The 20,637-nt window shown below is 43.6% G+C and overlaps 1 protein-coding gene across 2 annotated transcripts in view; it reads left to right on the top strand.

The window, feature by feature from the left end:
• The window catches only part of cog3 (component of oligomeric golgi complex 3), an 81,960-nt gene that overhangs the window by 52,385 nt on the left and 8,938 nt on the right, over nucleotides 1–20,637 (top strand). For both annotated transcript variants that reach the window (XM_048540543.2, XM_048540544.2), the window contains exons 14-19: nucleotides 5,951–6,059; nucleotides 7,825–7,949; nucleotides 11,400–11,489; nucleotides 12,634–12,754; nucleotides 19,178–19,266; nucleotides 20,079–20,213. In XM_048540543.2, the coding sequence (XP_048396500.2) occupies nucleotides 5,951–6,059; nucleotides 7,825–7,949; nucleotides 11,400–11,489; nucleotides 12,634–12,754; nucleotides 19,178–19,266; nucleotides 20,079–20,213 (669 nt within the window). The remainder of the gene's footprint in view (nucleotides 1–5,950; nucleotides 6,060–7,824; nucleotides 7,950–11,399; nucleotides 11,490–12,633; nucleotides 12,755–19,177; nucleotides 19,267–20,078; nucleotides 20,214–20,637) is intronic.

Below are 20,637 nucleotides of genomic sequence, written 5' to 3'. Positions count from 1 at the left end.
CTTCCACCTGAGGAAAATGTCGCTGGCTGTCCACTGTATCTATACCTCTGATCATTTTGTACACCTCTATCAAGTGACCTCTCATCCTTCGTTGTTCTAAAGAGAAAAGCCCTTAGCGCTCTCAACCTTCCCTCATATGACCTTTCCTTCAGTCCAGGCAACATCCTGGTAAATCTCCTCTGCACCTTTCCCAATGCCTCCACACCTTTCCTGTAATGAGGCGACCAGAACTGGACACAGTACTCCAGATGTGGCTGAACCAGTGTTTTGTATAGCTGGAGCATAACTTCATGGCTCTAGAACTCAATCCCTGTATTAATGAAAGCTAACACACCATACGCCTGCTTAACAACTCTATCCACCTGGGTGGCAGCTTTCAGGGAACTGTGGAGAGGAACTCAAAGAACCCTCTGCTCCTCCACACTGCCAAGAATCTTTCCGTTAAACCTGTATTCTGCTTTCAAGTTTGTCCTTCCAAAATTCCACCTCACACTTCTCAGGGTTAAACTCCATCTGCCACTTCTCAGCCCAGCTCTGCATCCTATCAATGTCGCTTTGTAACCTAGAACAGCCCTCTGCACTCTCCACAACATGACCCACCTTCGTATCGTCCGTGAAACTGCTAATCCACCTTTCCACTCCTACATGCAAATCATTTACAAAAATGACAAATAGAAGAGGACCCTGAACAGATCTTTATGGTACTCCACTTGTAACTGAGCACCATGTTGAATATTTTCCATCCACTTCCACCCTTTGTCTTCTAAGGGTCAGCCAATTCTGAATCCAATCTGCCACATTTCCCTGATCCCATGCCACTTTACTTTCTGTATGAGCCTACCATGGGGAATCTTATCAAACGTCTGACTTAAAATCCACATATACCACATCTGCTGCTCTACCTTCATCTACCTGTTGGTCACCTCTTCAAAGAATTCAATAAAGTTTGTGAGGCCTGAACTACCCCTAACAAACTGCCTACCTACATCCGTGACACCACCCATGCCCTCCACCTCCTCCAGGACTTCCAGTTCCCCAGACCCCAACACCTCATTTTCACCATTGATGTCCAGTCCCTATACGTGTGCATTCCCCATGCAGATGGCCTAAAGGCCCTCTGTTTCTTCCTGTCCCACAGACCTGGCCAGTCCCCATCCTCCGACACACTCATCCGACTAGCTGAATGTGTCCTCACCCTCAACAACTTCTCTTTCGATTCCTTCCACTTCCTGCAGACAAAGGGAGTGGCCGTGGGTACCCACATGGGCCCAAGCTATGCCTGCCTCTTTGTAGGTTACATGGAACAGTCCCCCTGCCGCACCTACACTGGCCCTAAACCCCACCTCTTCCTCCATTACATTGATGACTATATCGGCGCCGCCTCGTGCTCCCAAAAGGAGCTCGAACAGTTCATCCACTTCACCAACACCTTCCACCCCAACCTCAAGTTCACCTGGACCATCTCCAGCACATCCCTCATCTTCCTGGACCTCTCTGTCTCCATCTCAGGCAACCACATAGAAAGCAATGTTCATTTCAAGCCCACCAACTCCCACAGCTACCTAGAATACACCTCCTCCCACCGACCTTCCTGCAAAAATTCCATCCCCTATTCCCAATTCCTTTGTATTTGCCGCATCTGCTCCCAGGATGAGGCATTCCACTCCGGTACATCCCAGATGACCTCGTTCTTCAAGGACTGCAACTCACACACCACCACCACCCCCCCCCCCCCCCCCCCCCTCCCTCCCACAGTGGTCGAGAACGCCCTCAACAGTGTCTCCCGCATTTCCCACACCTCATCCCTCACACCCCGACCCCACAATAACCACCCAAAGAGAATCCCCCTAGTCCTCGCATACCACCCCACCAAACTCCAGATACAACGCATCATCCTCCAACACTTCCGGCTCTCAGTAAACAACTGCACCTCCCAGTCGCGATCCATTTCAACTCCCCCCTCCCATTCCTCAGATGACATGTCCATCCTGGGCCTCCTGCAGTGCCGTCCGAAGGTTGCAGGAACAGCAACTCATATTTCGTTTGGGAACCCTGCAACCCATTGGTATCAATGTGGATTTCACAAACTTCAAAATCTCCCCTCTCCCACTGCACCCCAAAACCAGCCCAGCTCGTCCCCACCTCCCTAACCTGTTCTTCCTATCACCTATCCCCTCCTCCCACCTCAAGCCGCACTTCCATTTCCCACCTACTAACTTCATCCCGCCACCTTGACCTGTCGGTCCTCCCTGGACTGACCTATCCCCTCCCTACCTCCCCACCTATACTCTCCTCTCCAGCTATCTTCTCCTCTATCCATCTTTGGTCCACCTCCCCCTCTCTCCCTATTTATTTCAGAACCCTCTCCCCATCCCCCCTCTCTGATAAAGGGTCTAGGCCCGAAACGTCAGCTTTTGTGCCCCTGAGATGCTGCTTGGCCTGCTGTGTTCATCCAGCTCCACACTTTGACACAAACAGCATGGATCTGTGAGATAACAATCAGATAATTCCAGCTTTTACTGACGAAATATCAATGGGAACGAGGGACAGTACAATGATGTCCCTCGCTCTGTTGCCAGGAAAGAGGTAAATGTGTTGAATAAACTCATGATTATTTGTACAATGAACAAACTTCCGTTCGTATAACAGATCCATGTAATCCCCTGATGTCCATTGGTGAAATGAATTGGTGTTCATTCTGAGAAACTAATTAAAAGTATACTGACTGTCTTTACTGGTTAATACAGTCCCACTCACACCTTGTGTTAGTCTGTGTGAAAATACTGTGCTCACCTGTGGGATAAATTTGTGTTCCTGGCAGTAGAAGGTTCTGTTCCCTTGTCTGGATAAAAGTGTTTTATAGCTGGTTTGAAACTGCAGCTTTGTCTCTGTGTGGATTTTCGGTTTGGGGCTAATTTGTATGTAGTGGGAGAGAGAGAGAGAGAGAGTTTGTGAGAGTGTGTGTTGGGGGGCGCAAGGGAGGAACATCAGGAGACCATTGGACTGAACTTTTGGCTTGCTGCTTTCTCTCACCCCTCCTCCTCCCACGCCCTCTCTTCCCCCCCACACCTCTAACCTCACAAAACAGCTTCTTGGTTCTCCATATCTGGAGGACAGCTGGGAACTGACTGGGTAGCTGGGATTTAGGAGGAGAGAGGGGTTTGAATGACAGAATTAAGGGTTTATAAAACTGGCGTTGGCAGCCATAATTGCTTCCTTCATGTGGATAAACCCAGGAGGTGAGCATCAGTTATTCTAGCTGTCTGTGTCTGTGTGAGAGACCGTGTGTGTACACAGCTGGAATCTCAATGCCAGTTTTGGACCTCTACTACTCTCTTTCTGAAGCAGCCCTGGTGAGGATTGGCACTTGAGACACTCTATTTTTCCTGAACTCCTGGCTGCCTCTCACTGACTTCTCTTCTTGTCTCTCTTTCTCTCTGTTTTCTCACGTTGTGTTCCTGTCTTTCTCCCTAAGTCTGTCCTTTTATTTCTCTTTGTTTTCTCTCTCTGTGTCTCCCTGTCACTTTCTTTCTTTGCCTTTTTCTCATTCTTTCTCTCTTGGTCTCTGTTTCCCTTCTATGTCTCTGTCTCTCACTCGTCTCTTGTCTCTATTTGTTTCGTTCTCTCTCTGTCTTCTCCCTTTATGTCTCTCTCTCTCTCTCTCTCTCTCTCTCTCTCTCTCTCTCTCTCTCTCTCTCTCTCTCTCTCTCTCTGTCAACTTCTGTATCATTTTGTTTCATTCTCTCTCTCACGAGCAGCCACAGTTTGCCCCCTCCCCCATCACTCTCCCTCTCTCTCTCTCTCTCTCTCTCTCTCTCTGTCTGTCTTTTCCCTCCATATTTCTCTCTCCTTTACCTTCATCTTTATCTCTCTCCCTTCCTTCCATCTTTTTCTCCTTCTCCTTTCCCTGTGCCTTTCTCTCTCTATCTCCTTTCCCTCCATCTCTTTCTCTATTTCATCTCCTGGTGTCTTGTCTCACTGCTTTTTTTTTTAGCCTGCCTCACTCCCAAAATTTTGTTTCTATTCAAAATTGCCAAATTCTGCCCCCGCCACAATATGACTGTCCCTGCAAATTTGACCCTAGAATTTTGTCATTCAATTTAAGACTCTGTGTATCCTCCTCATTTCACACTCTCCTCTTCCTCCAATATATCCACCAGGTTTCACTGCTGCCCAGTTTTGCCACTTCCTTAACTTTATTAACTTAACTGTCTTAACACTTTGTCATCTCAAATATTGCTCCCCAAAATTTTTGCACCCATTTAAATATTTCCCCCACCCCGATCCTATGTACATTCAATTGGCTAAGACTTCCTTTCAAGCAATTCTAATAGTTTTACATAGTGTTTGGATAAACTGCTTTTTTTTTCACTTTTTCTCTGCCTCCAGAAGATCCCGTAAGTCTGAACTGCTTGCAGTTCAGCCAACTGTAAATTTTATATAAAAACAATGGTTATTGATTTAATATGGACGTTAGATTAAATGAAGTCGTGGCCAAGGTAGAATTAAAAAAGATTGTAATACCTTACTAGAAGGTCGAAACAGGAGGAAGCTATTCCCTCCTTTTAATCCTGCACTGTCCCTCAGTGAAACCATGGCTCGTGTATCCTAACTCCGTACACCTGCCTTAGTTTTCTAGTCCTGAATAGGTTTGCCCAACAAAAATGATCAGTCTTTGTTGTTTGAAGCTTTCCATTTTTTTTTAATCTACCCATTTAAGTCTTTCAATCATCTTAAGGACCTCAATTAGATTCTGTACTCAAGGGGTTACCTAGCTCACCATAGTCCTAGAGGACTGCAGGGCAACACTGTCATTAGACGTAAAATGATTGGAGGTGAATTTAGCCAAGGGGGTCACCGCTCCTCAGGTGAGGGGAGAGGTTGAGAAGGAGAGTCCTTCATGGCCAGCTCAGTCAGTGTCAGAACTGAACCCATGCTGTTAGTGTCACTCTGCATCACAAACCAACTATCCAACCAACTGAGCTAATCAAGCCCCCACCAGAATAGCCGATACAATCTATTCTCATGTGAACATCAATGAGGACTTGACCATGTGTGACTGAATCTTCATTGTTGGTCCACTGTTTTATCAAGCATTTTTAATGGGTGCTCTACAGGAGCATTATTGAACAAAATGTAATGTCAAGCTGCGCAAGAAATTAGGCAACTGATCACAACTAGTTACAGAGATAGGTTTTAAGGTGCATTTCACAGGACAGAAAATGGAAAATTTTAGAAAAGCAGTTTCAGAGCTTGGTGTCTCAGCAACTAAGACCATGGCAGAAATGGAAGATTCATTGGAATGGGAGAATATACAGGAAGCCTGATTTGGAAGACCATATAGATTTTGGGAACAAGTTGTTGGGCTGGGGGAGTCATTGAGTGTTATACAGCACAGAAACAGACCTTTCAGTCCAACTCATCTATGCCAACCAGACTTCCTAAATAAATCTAGTCCCATTTGCCAGCATTTGGCCCATATCCTTCTAAACCCTTACTATTCATTAACCCTTCCAAGTGCCTTTTAAATGTTGTAATTGTACGCACCTCCACCACCACCTTCTGGCAGCTCATTCCATACGTGTACCATCCTCTGTGTGGAAAATGTTGCCTCTTAGGTCCCTTATAAATCTTTCTCCTGTCACCTTAAACTTATGCCCTCTAGTTTAGGACACCTCCACCCTGGGAAAAAGACCTTTATCTATTTATCCTATCCATGCCTCTCATGATAAACCTCTATGAGGTCATCCCTCAGCCTCTGATGTTCCAGGGGAATAGTCCGAACCTATTTGGCCTCTCCCTAGCAATAATTAATTCTAAGAAGTTGAATTAAAGGAGTGTGACTGAACTGTTGTTAATGTGCTTTTCATGAGTTGGATATGACCTTGGGTTCTCCTGTTGATTGAAAATGCTGTTGATTCTTTTTTGGTAATTGTTATTTATTCTGCAGCAAATTGCACAGAGTCTGAAAGATGAACAAACAAAGTTGCCTGTGGCTGATTCATCTTTTGCAGACATTCAACTAGAAGATCCTGATTCTAAAAATGTCATCAAATCAGGTACAATTCAACAGGACATCACACTGATACTTAGTGCTGTATTCCTCATTGTTTCTCCTTCTACAGTAGTCCTGAAGATGGTAGTAATACGTACTGAAGGTCCATGTGACTTTGGAAATGCAGAGCTTTAATATCATCAAAGGACTAGAATTGTGAGATGAATAAAGTTGTAAAGCAGAGTGGGTCTAGAAGTTTTGTGTTACATTTTAAGATATTCTCAGATTAGAAGTGGATGACTGTAAACTCTGAACAGCACCTTGCCTTCTCCTTTAATCTGTCTGTGTTCCATATATGACTTCTGCCCCCATCTACACATCCTGTATCTCGTAATTTAGAAAGCATTTCCTGTTCTGTACTTTCTGTATTCTACTTTACAACTAATTATTAATCTGTCCCATAAAGGTACCATCTGCTTTTAGCTTGGGTCACGTTGTCTTCGCATTACCTTATCAAGAGCCTTTTAGAAGTCTATGTGGCCACTCCCCTATTCAACATGCATGTGACCTCTTCAAAACACTTAACTAACGAACTGAACATTATTTCAAACATTTGCCAACCCTTGCTGACTCTTCCAGTGCCTCATATTTTGTGACTGTGTTTAGGAACTGCCTGATGCGGCACTAAGTGAGTACTGCACTGTCTGAGGAGTGAGTTTCAGGTGAGGGAGAAATAGCCGATCCACCTCACTCAGGAAGTAAATGTTCCTTGGCACTTTTTGAAGAATTGCAGGGTAATACTGCTTGGCATTACATCCAATGTTCATTCTTTATCAGAGCTGTATTAAACTGATGGTCTAGTCATTTTCACACTGTTTTTGGGTGCATGCTGTATGCAAATTGACTACCACATTTAACTCTTCCAGTGCCACAGAAATCAGGTCTGAGCTGCTTAGTCTCATGAGTGAGTGATCAGTTCACCTCCCAACTTGTGTGGAAAAGATATCACTGCAAAGCTGTGGTAAATTGAGCGGTTAAGCAGCCGATTACCATCACAAGCTGAATTTTTACGTCATATGGATCTTTGTGTTTGGGGTGGCAGAGGAATCTGGGCCATGGAAGATTGAAGAGTTCACTGCAGTGCCTGGGATCTTGTCGTCATTAAAGACTGAAAGAAATAGGAGCAGGTGTAGGCCATTCAAATGTGCCCAGCCACTCTGGAAGACTAAAGCTGATCTGCCTTTCAACTTACTCCCATTTCAAGACAGCTCCTCACAGCCTTCAGTTCCTTCATATTTCATAAGAATGAGGCCTAACCTGTTTAACCACTTTTGATAAGTCACTTCCTTCGTTGCAGATTCAGCTGACTGAATCCCCTTTAAACTATCTCCACATTTCAAAGGTGTAATATCTGACCCCACAAAGGTTTGCGGGGGGGGGTTAAAAAACACACTTTGTATTATTCACCCCTTCTAAGTCTGATGCTCTTCCAGATTTGCTTTGACTGGAAAGTCACAGCAGCAGTATCTGCGACCACCCTGCCCCCAAATTCTCTCAGACTCAGCCTTTGGTTAAAATTGTAGTCCAGCCTTGCTGATGTAATTAGGTCACATGTGCATGATTCAAGAGAGACCCTGTTGATCTTGGACAGGTTTCCTTGGCTCGAGAAGTGACAGGATGGAATACAAGTAACTGGGAGCATTTTAATTGACCGTCCCTAGTGTCTGCTGGGTGCAGGGGGTCTCCATTGCCTTGTTACTGTTTAATTCCAGTCAATTGTCGTGTTATGGTGTTTGGTCCAGTTTACTAAAGTTGTTCCATTTGCACAGGTAACGTGGAAGTTCTGAATCCTCGGCCACAATCAACAATTTCCCCTGCGGATTTGCACGGAATGTGGTACCCGACAGTGCGCAGAACGTTGGTCTGTCTTTCAAAGCTTTACAGATGCATAGACGTAAGTTTCAGAATGAAAGCTGAGCTTGTTGCTACTGTTGGCTAAACGAATTCTTCTCCCTCGTGGAATGATTATAGCACAGGGTAGTGCCATATCGCCCATCTTGTCAATGCTAGCCCTCTGCGCAATTCTCTTCTTGCTTACCTTGCTTTTCCATGTAGCCCTTTCCACCTCATATTCGCTGGTTTCAGTAAGAATGCACGTTGGGAGGTAGCGGCCAATGTTTTCCCCTTGTTTTTCAGTTATATGAAGATTCACATAATGTAAACTCCCTTCCATGTTGAGCTAAAGCTCTCTTCTGTATCATGTGGACATGTGCTGCATACAATTGTGCTAGTGAGGAGAGATAAAGGTTATATGCACAAGCATCGACCAGTAGGGCTGAATGATCCATTTCTGTCAATTCAGTGTTATTTATAACTTGAATTTGTTCCCTACAAATCCTTAAAGATACCTGCCAAATGTCGAACTTCTAGGACCTGCAAACTCACCATTCCCACTTGCCAAGCAGAGTTAAAGAATGATATGCAGCTTTTTGTAAACACTGTTAATGTTTCGGATCCAGTGACCATTCTTCACCGGACCCGAAATGTTAACTCTGTTTTTACCTTCACAGATGCTGCCAGACGTGCTGAGCTTTTCCAGAAACTTTGTTTTTGTTCCTGACTTACAGCATCCATAGTTCTTTTGGTTTTTATTTCTGTAAACAGTGTGTGGAAGCTCCATTTAAAAGCAGCACGTTGCCTCTTGTTCATTCCAGTCTTACCACTATCCCTACAGCAAATTGCATTTACGTAAACTTTTTAACGTAGTTAAATAACCCAAGGCACTGCACAGGATCATTAAAGAGCTCAGCTTGTGACTCAGTCACATAAAGATTACTAGAATTGATGACCAAAAAGTTTGTTAAACAGATTGGTTTCAAGGAGTGTCTTTTTTTTCATTCAGACATAAATGTGGGTGTTGCAGCCTAGAATTTAGTACTCGTCTTTAAGTGTCCTGTATCACTGCTGTCTTTAGACTGTAGATGCACCCACAGTGTCGACAGTGTATGTTGCAGGATTTTGACCTAATGATGAAGGAACTACTATATACGTCCACGTCTCCTGACTTGTGCCTTGTTGTTGGTGGGCAGGTTTTGGGGAGTCAGGAAGTGACAGAATTTCTCATCCTCTGACCTGCTGTTGTGCCCTTGGCAGTTCCTTGTGGATAAAAAATTTAGGAAGCATGTATGCATTGGTTGCAGGCTCACTGCTGGTTAGTCAGGCCTGGTGCGACTGGCTACTTCTCCCATTCTGGTACATGATGGTGCAGTCAGTGCTGGAAACAACTTGGAGCATCGTTGGGCCTTAAAAGTCTTTGCAGCACTCCTGATTTAGTTTGATCTACCGTCTGCACTTTACACTGACAATGGCATGCAGAGAGATTTATTTAGGGAGCCCTTGAAGCATTTATGGGGAGCCTTTCCATTCTGTTTACCTGTGGTCACCTCCCCATACAGCATGATGCAGTGAGGCAGAGCTGTACTGTGGTCACCCCTCCTGATAATATCATGGATAGGCGCATCTGCTGCGGATAAGTTGGTGAAGAGGTTGCCAAGCACATTTTCTACGTCCGTTCCTTCATTTGCGGAAAGCCTAGTCTGTCAGCAATGTCTTTGAAAATTCAGCCAGCTCAGTCAGTAGTAGCCCTGGTGATGGTCACTGAAGTTGGCCATTCGGTGTCGTTGCAGTCTGTGTCCATGTTACACACAGTGCATCTCTCAAGTGGTGTTTAACATAGAGCAGCATTGATTCATCAGCAGGCAGCAGCTCAGTACGTGGTAATCAGCAGCAGGTTCCCTTTCCCATGTTTAACCTGATGCTGCGCGACTTTGAGGTTTAGAGTCAATATTCTCAGAGCAACTTCCTCCCGTACACCAGTGTACCACTAATCAGGCTGGATCTGTCCTGCTGATAGACAGGAAATACCCAGGGATGGTGATAGTAGTGCCTGGGACGTTGTCTGTCAGGTATGATTCTGAGTATGACTATATCAAACTGACTTCACTAGTTTAAGACTGCTGTCTCAATTTTGGCACAAGCATCCATGTTAGTAAGAGGATTGTGCAGGATCGACAGGGCTCTGAATGTTGTAATAGTTTGTGGTACCTTAGGATAGTGCACCCGGTTTCATTTCTTTTATCAGACTTTCTAGTGGTTATCTACAACTAGGTTATTTCAGAATTGACTACTTGACTGTAGATCTGGAGTCACACATGGGCCAGACTGGGCCTGGATCTTAAAGGAAGAAAGAAATGGTAGAGAGACACAGAGATGCGGGGAGGACAGAGGATAGGGCCAAGACAGCTGAAGGCATGTTCTCCACGTGTTGGTTTGAAGCAGAAAAGGTAATCTCCCATTACGCAGTTTCTGTATTGCAACTTTTACTGCTAACAGGTTGCTGCTGTTTGTTGTAAGTGTATGGCCGCCAACGTTAATTAGTAATATTCCCAGTCCTTGGAATATTGCTCTGCAGAGCCACACGGAACCTTCCTATAATTGAAGAGCTGCTGGCTTGCTGTTTTGTATTTTTCCACAGGATGTGATTATCCCAGTTGCCCAAGCAGTTCTTATGTGCAGAACAGCAGACCATTTGGGGGAAAATGGAAGATTCATCCTCCAACTCAATTTTGTTTGTAGCATGTAGTCTGCACCTGAGCATCAAAAAAAAGTGAGAGAGGTGTGAGACACATTCTGTGCCTCTGTAGCATAGTGTACTGCCCTTGAGTAGTAGAGTTGTAACCATCACTGAGGCACGCTCAGCTATACATCATGTTGTGGCTTGAGTTTGATGTATTTAGAAAGTTGAACCTTAGCACTGAAACATTACAACTTAGCCCTTGGTCTTTGAGAGCAATCCATCTCAAAAGGATGGGGCAACAAAGCTCAGATTCCAAAATAACATTGTATCTCGTTCTTTCTTTCAATTGATCACTCCAAAAAGTTTCTTGGTGCTGCATTGAATGAATAAAGATAAGGCTGTTGCTAGACCTATTTCCGGAAAAAGCTGCTTTTTAAAAATGTCCAGAGTCCAGCTCATTGTGATTTCTGAAGAGCTACTTCCTTTAATGATCTTTACAATGTGTGTAGTACTGATGATGAAGTGTGTGTGTGTGTGTGTGTGTGTGTACATATATATATTGTAACCGTGATAATAAAATGTGAGGCTGGATGAACACAGCAGGCCAAGCAGCATCTCAGGAGCACAAAAGCTGACGTTTCGGGCCTAGACCCTTCATCAGAGAGCTCTCTGATGAAGGGTCTAGGCCCGAAACGTCAGCTTTTGTGCTCCTGAGATGCTGCTTGGCCTGCTGTGTTCATCCAGCCTCACATTTTATTATCTTGGAATTCTCCAGCATCTGCAGTTCCCATTATCTCCTATATTGTAACTGTGCTGTGTTTGCTCCAGCGGGCAGTGTTTCAGGGTCTGTCGCAGGAAGCCTTGTCTGCTTGTATCTACTCATTACTTGGGGCTGCTGATTCAATCATTAAAAACAAGGTCAGTGAAAATCTCCAAGTTATTTGCTGTTTGCATTAGGTTCAGTTTTTCTACTTTTTTTTTTCCTCGCTCCCCCCATTCCCTCCCCATTTCTCTCGTTAAATTTCTTGCTGACCTGCGCTCTCCTGAAGATCCAACTCCATGCTTGCGTGATGAGGTGCCTGAGCATATTCTGTTCACTATCTGGGTACAGAGGCTGCATAATGATCGGGAGTTGGCAGGCTTTTCCCTCCCTTATTGAAAACAATCAATGCATTGCTGTCACCATCCCAGTTGGTATTAGCAAACTCTAAAATAACACACTGGGACATTTGAGATGAAAAACGAAGGCATAATTTGATCTTTGTTTCAACCATGGTCAGGATTGTCATTTCTAAAATAGTTTGTATTAATACATTTTGTAAAGTTATTTAATTTTTAAAAAGAAGACTCATGTATATTAGTGCCTTTCATGACCTCAGGATGTCGAAAAGTAATTCAGAACCAATTAAGTGCTTTTCAGTGCAGTCACTGTTCTCAAGTAGGAAACATGCAGTCCATTTGCACACAGTAAGCTCCCACAAGCAGCAATGTGATGTTGTTTAGTCAAATGATTGATATTGACCAGGAAAGATGACATCTTCTGATAGTGTAGCATTCTCACAGTACCATCCTATGAGTGCAGTGTAGAAAATAAAACTATTTTACAAAGTCAGGGTGAAACAACTTAATTAAAAATAAAATCTTCTATTCACAGAAGTAGCCTAGCACCGAACAGGGAGAGGGAACTTTGTGTTTTAAGTCTGCAGTTCAGTTTGTGAATGCACTGTCCATGCTGAATCAGTTTGCAAGTCCCTTGGGCCCTGTCTGGAGACATTCCTTTGAGTCTCCACTCTCTACCTGAAAATCACCGCTCTTAAATGTAGCAGAAAAATAAACAAATTGGTTCATTATTCAGCTTAGAACATGGTTTCTTGAGCTGTCTGATGTGGTTTGTGTTTCTAAAATATTTTTCTGAACCTTCACAACATTAAGGCAATAATTCTCCTAATTGTAAGATTTGCTTTTGTTAGACAAACCGCAGAAAATGCACAAATGGGTTGGCTTATTTTTCTTGTTTGTTGTGTCAAAAAGCATTGATGCCCCCTCTGCGCTTCTATTTCAGACTCAGACAGATGGACAGCTCTTCCTTATCAAGCATCTCTTGATCCTTCGGGAACAGATTGCTCCTTTCCACACTGACTTTGCCATTAAGGAGATTTCCCTGGACCTTAAAAAGACTAGAGGTACTGCTTTGTGCTGGCAGCTAGAGTTGGGTGGTTTGATCCTTCCCATCTTTAACTATTCAGCACATCTCCAGGTTTATTCGATGTTCACTTGCAATGACCTGCATGTATGCCTTTCACTAACTACTTCTGTTACTCTGTGTTACTCTATATTTAAAACAGCCCTGATTTGAGTCGACTGACTTCTTTCTCAATGTAATAACTCTCAAGTTAAATGGACAGATGCCATGGTCTTACATTGAATTTAAAAATTAGCTTTGAGACGAAGAAAAGTTAATCTCAGTATTGCTGTCCAACAGCCCTGCTACTCCAAAATATTTATCAACAAACATTGGTTAGTTATAAGGGACTGCTTGCTGTCAAAGTTATTTAAAGAGAGGAGAATGTTCATCATTTTGAAGACTACTATGATGTGGATGTGCCATTAGGGGGTGACAAAGCCATTTGTTTCCAATCTGAATATTAATGCTACAGTACAGTGCTTGTATTTCTTGCACACCAAGTGTCTGCTTGCTTGGTACTCTCGTTCATTCTGATTGCTGTCCTTGTCCTCTGGCGGTGCAGTCTGTTTGTCATCAGCAACACCTTGCAAAGCATTAAATAAATGCAAAGGAGAAAGTGTATTTTTCCTCTTGAACCAAAACTGTGGTGAAAATGTACAAGACTGGCAAAGAGCATTGTAGCATCCCAGTGCGTGAAAAACTGGCCCAGCTTACTGCGCTCAACAGAATCTCAGCTTTAAATTCTCCATCAGACCTAAGCACAGTATTGCTTTCGTTTGGGGAGGCTTGGTGGGGAGGTGGGAGAGACAGGATTTCGGTCAGCCCAGGCCGAGGTGGATTAGCAGATGGAAGGGTGGGGATTTTGAAATAACACATCCCCACCTCTGACTGTTGTTTGGAATGGGGGCTGGGTCGCTGACTGACTTCGACATCCTGACCAGCAGCAGTAGAAGAATATCAATCAGCAATTAAGTGCTCACTTGGTCAGAATTAACCAGGCCACCGGAGCTACATTTGAAAGCAGTTGTATAGTTGTCTAACTTGCAGTCACATGTCTTGCAGAGGTGCTTTGTACTGTCAACTGTGACCATGCAAGGATATTAACCCCGTTTGTCTATGATGTGTTTTCTCTCACTCTGTATTAACAATATGTTCGTCTTTGTAGTCAATAACAGTGATCCTGTGCTGCACTTTCCAGAAATAACCAATTTCCACATTGCACTTGAACATTAATAAGCCCTTGTTTTACATTGTGTAGTTTCTAGTTGAGATATAAGTGAAGGGGGAATACATCCTTCTGGTATTGTTAGCTGGCTGATTCCTGGTTTTGCTCCCATATTGTGTGTGCTGCCATCACTTGAGCAAAACAGTGAGCCAGCCAGCCCTTAGTGAGGCAGTGAGCGGCTGGTGGTAAGTAGTCAAAGCTCTGTAACCCATAATGTTTGAAACGAGAAGCATGTAACAAGCAAGAAACCTAGATGAATATAATTTTTGCGCTCAACCAAAATTTCTTCAACATGGTGCACATGTTGTTGAATATGCATGGTTATGCCATCTTGGTGCAAAGTTGCAATCCTTTGGAAAAGGCCAGAATATTTTCATAGCGTGGATTAAATTGTCAAAACTTCCCCCAAAGGAGACATCAAATTGATTGAACTGTGCAAGTCAGTTTCTACCATACCAAACTACCCACCAGCTCTCCACAGGATGCTTAGGTCAACTTCAGAGGCCTCCCCTCTGCACCGAGAAACCACGTATTCACCAGAGTTACAGAAACTTCCGATCTCAAACTGCAAAGTGAAGTCTGCTGCTGTGTTGTCGCTGAGACTTTAGAACATGGTTTTGTGAAAGCTGATACTGTCTTTATCGTGCAACTCTAGAACCCTACGACTACCAGTTTTGTGAACCATCTGTCATGGCTGTGGGTGCCTCAAAAGCCTGTGCCAGGGTCTGAAACCACTCACTGCTGTGCCTGTTACCATGAGCTCCAGCTGAAACCATGTCCATTGTTCTGATGATGCCAGCTCCCTGCAGGCAGCTTCTTTAGAACTACAAATATTCGTTAAGCACAGCTTCCATTCCCCTCCCAGTGCTGACTCCTTGCATCTTGATCTCCTCCGTCTGTTTCAGTGGGGCAACGAAATTCTTATCTGTTTGAATCGTAGAGAATTTCTCTTTACCTTGCCAATGGTGAACCATTGACTTTATGTATTCACGTTCTCTGTATCGATGCTGAACCGGCCCTTATGCACTTTGTTGCTCCCCTTCTACTACACAGGTTTATCAACAGTCACTGTCACCATTATAGAAAGATCAAATCTGTCCAGCACTCAGCTTCAATTAGGCTGGATTGTTCTAATTGAGTTTTGCACTTCAGGTTATGGAGGGAGTGCAACAAAACTTTACCACATCCAATTCCTGGTATAGCAGGATTGACATACGATGAGTGACGGGATCAGTTAGGACTGTGTTCGCTGGAGGTTAGAAGAATGTGAGGGAAAATCTCATTAAAAACCTGTAATGTTCTACCAGGACTAGACAGGGTAAATAAGGGAAGGATGCTTCAAATGGCCAGGGAGTCAGAACCAGGGATCACAATTTAAGGATGTGGGATAGCCACTTGGGACTGAGATGAAGAGAAATTTCATCAAGGGTGTGGTGAGCCTATGGAATTCTGTTCCAGTGAAAGTGATTGAGGCCACAACATCAAATGTTTTTAAAAAGGAGTTAGCTATAGTTCTTACAGCAAAAGAAGGCATAGGGTATGAGGAGAAAGCCAGAACAGGGCACTGATACAGATTATCAGCAATGATCACATTGAATGACAGACCAGACACAAAGGGCTGAGTGGCCTACTTCCGTGCTTTTGTGTTTCTGTGGATTAGTCATTGGAACATTTTAACATGTCTTGTGTTCATGATTTATTTCCTTTGTTCTTCTGTTGAGATCGTAGTTTTTTTAAGTCATCTTTCACTAAAAGATCAGAGGTGGGTTAAAGAGATAGTAGGAACTGCAGATGCTGGAGAATCTGAGATAATAAGGAGTGGAGTTGGATGTAGAGCTGGGTTTTTAGTGAAAGATTACTTAAAAACTACAATCTCAACAGGAGAACAAAGGAAATAAATCATGAACACAAGACATGTTAAAATGTTCCAATGACTAATCCACAGAAACACAAAAGCACGGAAGTAGGCCACTCAGCCCTTTGTGTCTGGTCTGTCATTCAATGTGATCATGGCTGATAATCTGTATCAGTGCCCTGTTCTGGCTTTCTCCTCATACTCCTTGATTTTTTTTTCTGAAGAAGGGTCTAGGCCCGAAACTTTCCTGCTTTCCTGCTCCTCTGATGCTGCTTGGCCTGCTGTGTTCATCCATCTCTACTCCTTGTTATCTCAGAGGTGGGTTCAAACTCTTTAAGCTTAGCGCTGAATCTAAATCTGGGATCGATGCTGAAACCTGGACCGATTCCACAGTGATGAAGTCCCTGCTGCAGGATCCCTCTGCCTGGGGTCAGATCATAGAATCATAGAATCCCTATAGTATGGAAAACAGGCTCTTCGGTCCAACAAGTCCACACCGACCCTTGGAGCATCCCATCCAGACCCATCCCCCTGTAACCCACCTAATCTACACATCCCTGAACACCGCAGGCAATTTAACCTGGCTAATTCACCCTAACCTGCACACCTTTGGCCTGTGGGAGGAAACCGGAGCACCCGGAGGAAACCCACGCAGACACGGGGACAGTGTGCAAACTCGACACGGACAGTCGCCCGAGGATGGAATTGAACCCCAGTGCCTGGCGCTGTGAGGCAGCAGTGCTGACCACGAACCAGCAGTGCTAATGTGGTAAGTCTCTGATTCTAGAAACAAAATGTTCTGAGGAAGGGTCACTGGACTTGAAACAGAACATAGAACATTACAGCACAGTACAGGCCCTTCGGCCCTCGATGTTGTGCCAACCTGTCATACCAATCTCAAGCCCACCTAACCTACACTATTCCGTTTGTAGTGCAGTAGTCTAATTCATGCCTGTTAAAATATTTTTTGATCTGTAGATATTTCCAATTGTTGTATTACATCACACGGCAGATATGCAATGCACCTTTAAGACATACACTCACGATGTCATCCCCTTTGCATGACACATGTCCTAATGCTATAGAGGTCTCAGTCTCCATCTTACTACGTCCTACAATGCAGCAGATCGACTTAGAGTGAGCTCAAACATGCAAGTGCTTGTGATTATTGTGTACAAATGTAGATACCAGGTGCAAGTTCATTTAATTCTTCAGTACCTTTTGACCCATGCCTCATTCATATGTTAACTGATTTCTCTTCACAGGTGCTGCTAGCAACATTCAGCAACTTCTGTTTTTGTTTCTGATTTACAGTATCCACATTTCTTTTGGCCTTGGTTCCTGATTTGGTTTGGATATTTTTTCTAATGGTCTATGTAATTATACCTACAGAACTGTCTCAAACAAGTGAAATCGAGCTGTTCGGTGTTTCTCTGTGGTACTTAGCATTCGATTCACCACTTGAGGCACTTTTTGGCTCATATTGGGTAGATCTTGAAAGTACTGCAATATTTTGTCTTCCACTGCTTATTCAAACATGCACACATCTTCTCTGCTTCTCCTCTTCTCCTCTGAAAGAGTTTTTGACATCGGAACAAAATGAAAACAAATCCCTTTTAAAATTGAAAGCCATTTTAAAGTTTTCTGTGGTAGCGATGCTGGACAACGTATTATTCTCATGTCAGCTGCAGCAGTACTGTTTGATCTAAGGGATTGCTGACTTCCTGTTTTATCTTATACGACTTTCCTTCCTCGGAGGACTGCACTTAGTGTTAGCTTGCATATTATAAAAGAGACAGCAGAGATGGTACAGAACAAAGTACGAGGCGGGTACCAGAGCTGAGAGGCTATAACCAGCAGAAAAAATGAACAGGGTTAGGGCTGTTTTCAACTCCAAGACTGAGAACTGACCTTGAAACCCTTAAATTTATTAAGTAACTAGATAAGGTAGACTTTTGAAGTTTTTTTTGATTATAGAGTAGGGGGAGGGATTCAAACTAGAGGCCTTTGATATAATCTAGTCACTGCTAAATCCAATAAGAAATGTAGCAGAAACCACTATTGAGATGATGAAAATATAGAACTTAATCACAAGGAGTAGTTGAGGCCCAGATCTTGATGCATTGAATGGTAGCTACATAAATAGAATTGAAAGCACAGAAGATTATGATAATGTGAGGGGAATGTCTTGTGAAATGTATACCGTCCCAGATTAATTAGATTGAGCGCCCTGTTTCTGTGCTGCAAATTCCATGCGCATTGATTGTGATGGCTTCACAGATCACAATGTTTGATCCAACATTGATACTTGTTTTTCTTTCCAGTACTGCGGTGTTGCATAGTTATTGTACTTTGAAACCTGCAAGAAACAAAGCCAGACTTGTTTTAGCAGTTGCTGAGGTGGTTTAAACTGCAGTCCCAACTGACTGTAGCAGCAGCAGGAAATGCTAAAAGTACACAGCAGGCTTCTGAGGAAACATAAAGGGAAGGGGCTGGCTTATACCAGGGAGAAAGATAAGTAGGCTTTTGTCAAAAAATGGAAGTCAATCCAGCTCTTCTGCGTAATGAGACGGGTAAGGCAGAATGTCTTGTAGTAAGATAGAAGTCAATAGGTTGAATGACACAATTTCTTTGGCATAAAAACAGATACCCTTCTTTGCCCACCTGTCTATCACACAGGTGCTGCCTTGTTTTTCAGGATTCAGCCCTGATGTCTTTTTATTTCTTTCCCCATGTTCAGCAGTCCGCTCAGTACTTCTGGACTTTTTCTGTCAAAGTTTTGAGGTGCCTTTTCTTTTCATTCCCCAAGCCTACCCTGGTCCTGCCCTGAGGCCGTGGAGATGCAGGGGTTACTCAGACTGTGCTGTGTTGCTGCCGTTTGTTTGTTGATGTCCCACTGTGGAGATTCAGATTATGCTGATGAACTCTTACAATGCCAGAAAAAATACACCCCACAGAGCGCGCCTCTTGAGAAATGGTGGGGTATGCTTCAGTGATTTTTACTGCCTGTTAAAATTATTGGATGGGAAAAGGTGAGTTCTGCACTGAGGTTAGTTGATGTTCAAGTCCTCCCTGCCACAGAAATATGTCATAAGATGTCTGAACAATAGATTAAAATACATTTGTTTTGGCACAGCTCCCTTTTGGCAGTGTGGAAGCCATACGTTATAAATACATTTATGGACATGAGTTCAAGCCAGAATGTGAATTTGCATTTGCTTCTGGCTTTTAAATTTAAGAAATTCCCTCTTGGCCAAATTCATTACGTTTAAGCTGTTGTGTTTGGCACATGATTGCTTTAGTTGATGTGATGTTTGACATTTGAATATTTTCTCTTACAGAGGCAGCATTTAAAATGCTGAACCCCAGATCTGTCCCCAGGTTATTTAGGCTGAGCAGCAATAATTCCATCCTTGAATTCCTGCTTGAGGTATGGCTCATAGTATGTTCTGTGTTTTTGGGAAGCTTTTAGTGAAATTGGAGAGCACGGAGTAGATAGTTACGGAATATACTTCAGCTTGGGAAACAACAATGTATGAAATAAGAGTGAGATTAGGCCGTTCATTGATCTGGTTCCCCCTTCACCCTGCGAGCTTATTCTGATTTTCAACAAAGATCAACTGATTGTGATCTCAACTGCACTTTCCTGCCTGTCCCGATATCCATTTGTGTTTTCCAGTTCATTTCATGAGATGCTGCCAACATTTCTTCCCTAGTTGTCCTTGAGAAGGTGGTGGTGAGCTTTCATCTTGAACAGATGTAGTCCGTGTACTGTAAATAGACCCACAATGCTGTAAGGGAGGGAATTCCAGGATTTTGACCCAGTGATACTGAAAAACGATGGCATATTTCCAAGCCAGGATGGGTGGCTTGGAGGGCAACTCACAGGTGGTGCTGTTCCCAAATATATGCTGCCCTTGTCCTTTGAGATAGAGATGGTTTGGGGTTTAGAAGGTGCTGTCTAAGGACACTTGATGAATTTCTGCACTGCCATGTAGATCAAAAATCAATCCAATTCAGCCTTATTTCCCCAGAGAGCAGTATGTGTTACAACTCCCAGTTGGGCACCTCTGTACAATATTGTGGACAAGAATAAATGAGGCAAATATACATTAGGTTGTACTGCTCAGTTCAAACTGTACAATCCCAGGTTTTTTGTAGGTGTTTCTAAGTAAAAATAGATGTGAGGATTTGAATAATCACTGCTTTGGGAATGGGTTAACTTTTCTCATCTCCCTCTAGGGGTCTCCAGAGATCAAGGAACATTATATAGACTCAAAGAAGGAAGTGGATCGTAATTTGAAGTCTGCTTGTGAAAAGTTTATTCAGCACCAGACCAAACTCTTTGTGGGACACCTGGAAGAGTTTATGACCAAAGTAAGAAAACTGCAGCTTTGTGTTAACAATGCAAGAAAGAGAACCAGGAGAAGACCATTTAGACCGGTGTAGCTGATCTGCTTCAGCACCGGTTTCTTGTGCTATCCCCATATTCCTTGATGTTTTTGATAGGTAGAAATTTATTCATCAGTCTTGAACAAACTTGTTGACTAAGTTTCCAAAGATTAACTGCCCTCCAATTGAAGGAATCCCTCTTCATCACAGTCCTAAAAGACCTGTTCCTTGTTCTGAGACTCCATCCCTTGGTTCTAGACCCTCACCCTCAACCAGCCAAGGCAAAGCCGATCCTGCATCTACCCTGTAAGAATTCTGTTTACTATCCCTACTCCCTCTCCTCACGTCCCTCCCCTCCCCTCCCCTCCCCTCCGCTCCGCTCCGTTCCCTCCCCTCCGCTCCGTTCCCT

Source organism: Stegostoma tigrinum, chromosome 12 (genome assembly GCF_030684315.1).
Source record: "Stegostoma tigrinum isolate sSteTig4 chromosome 12, sSteTig4.hap1, whole genome shotgun sequence".
In the NCBI taxonomy this organism is placed as follows: Eukaryota; Metazoa; Chordata; class Chondrichthyes; order Orectolobiformes; family Stegostomatidae; genus Stegostoma; species Stegostoma tigrinum.
Note: the sequence above shows the minus strand (reverse complement) of the source record. Positions and strands in the feature narration are given on the sequence as shown.